This window comes from Nematolebias whitei, chromosome 14 (genome assembly GCF_014905685.2).
Source record: "Nematolebias whitei isolate Nwh7 chromosome 14, NemWhi1, whole genome shotgun sequence".
NCBI lineage: Eukaryota > Metazoa > Chordata > Actinopteri > Cyprinodontiformes > Rivulidae > Nematolebias > Nematolebias whitei.
Window position 1 is genome coordinate 42527001 of NC_056511.1, and position 1336 is coordinate 42528336.

The 1336-nt window shown below is 35.9% G+C and overlaps 1 protein-coding gene across 1 annotated transcript in view; it reads left to right on the forward strand.

The window, feature by feature from the left end:
- The first annotated feature begins 437 nt into the window (after positions 1-437).
- Positions 438-1336, forward strand: part of gusb (glucuronidase, beta) — a 32399-nt gene continuing 31500 nt past the window's right edge. The window contains exon 1 of the mRNA XM_037687601.1: positions 438-657. Coding sequence (XP_037543529.1) covers positions 466-657 — 192 coding nt within the window. The 5' untranslated portion in view covers positions 438-465. The remainder of the gene's footprint in view (positions 658-1336) is intronic.

Consider the following 1336-nt stretch of genomic DNA (forward strand, 5'->3'; position numbering starts at 1 on the left):
AAAAAAAAAATATATATATATATATATATATATATATATATATATTCCTCAATTCTGACTTTTTCCCTGTTATTTTTTATTCATCTCAGAATTCTGAAATTAAAGTCAAAATTCAGGGCAAAAAGTCTGCACGTGCCACGTGGCCTTAATCCTGTGCTATAAATGTGCCTGCTACTATCATGCATGTAAATTTAGCAGAACTGTCATAAAAAAAAAACATTAAATAAGTTATCTTTTAATTGTTCTCAGCATTTATTGATTTAACAATTCAGTGTTTCCCTCTATCTTTATACTGTGGGTTTACAAGTAGGTCGTGATTTAGGTCTCATTTAGAAATGTCCGATAATACCTGAAGGCAACATGAAAAGTGACATAAGTGGTCACGTGACCAAAACAAAGGGTTTTTAAAAGGCTGCCGCGCTTCTTGGGACGTCGCAGAAGGCGCGAGCGGCTGAAACGGTCGGGATGCTCCGTGTTCTGTGTCTCCTCGCTGCCTGTGAGGCCGTGCTCCTGTTGGACACCGGCATGCTCTTTCCCCGGGAGTCCTCCTCCAGGGAGCTGAAGGAGCTGAACGGGCTGTGGGCTTTCAGGGCCGACAGGTCCCCGAACCGGAACCGAGGCTTCGAGGAGGCTTGGTACCAGAGTCGACTGGTAGAGGTGAGCTGGACCTTTAACTGATGCCCCAAATAAAATGCTTGTTCAACTGCTAAAATAGCAAAAGTTTCATTTTATTTACATTATCAATAATATTAATATTTATTCCCATACTAGCATGAAGTCAGATCATTCAAATAAAACGTAAATGAAGGTTTTTTTTTAAGTTGTTTACTAAACAGCAACGAAACATCTAATTTTACAGAAACAATATGCAGCTTTATCACATCCACACAACAACAACAACAAAAAAATAAAAATAACAAAACTCTGTAAAGTAAGTAACAAACAAAACAAATAAATGTAATGACTCATAAAGTCCAATTCAGTTGTATTTTATGCACATTTATTGAGACAGCTGTGCACAGAACATAAGTTACATAAAATAACAGCACAAATAATTATAAAACATCTGGATTTTTAAAAGGGAGTAGAGTTTAAACAAAACCTAAAAACTAGCACAGGTTTGAAAAGATTTTTCCCCATTTTCTTTAAAATTTGTTTAAAATGTCCCAGAGGGATCAAACTGGACTATTTCAGTTCTTGCTGACGTCAAGGAAGGTTGCAGACCAGATATTTACAAGCCACGAAAGGGAAGGATGACATTTTTATTTATTTTTTATTAAATCCCAGTTTTATTTTTAGTTTTTTTTTAAATAAATACAGGAGAAAGAAAACACAC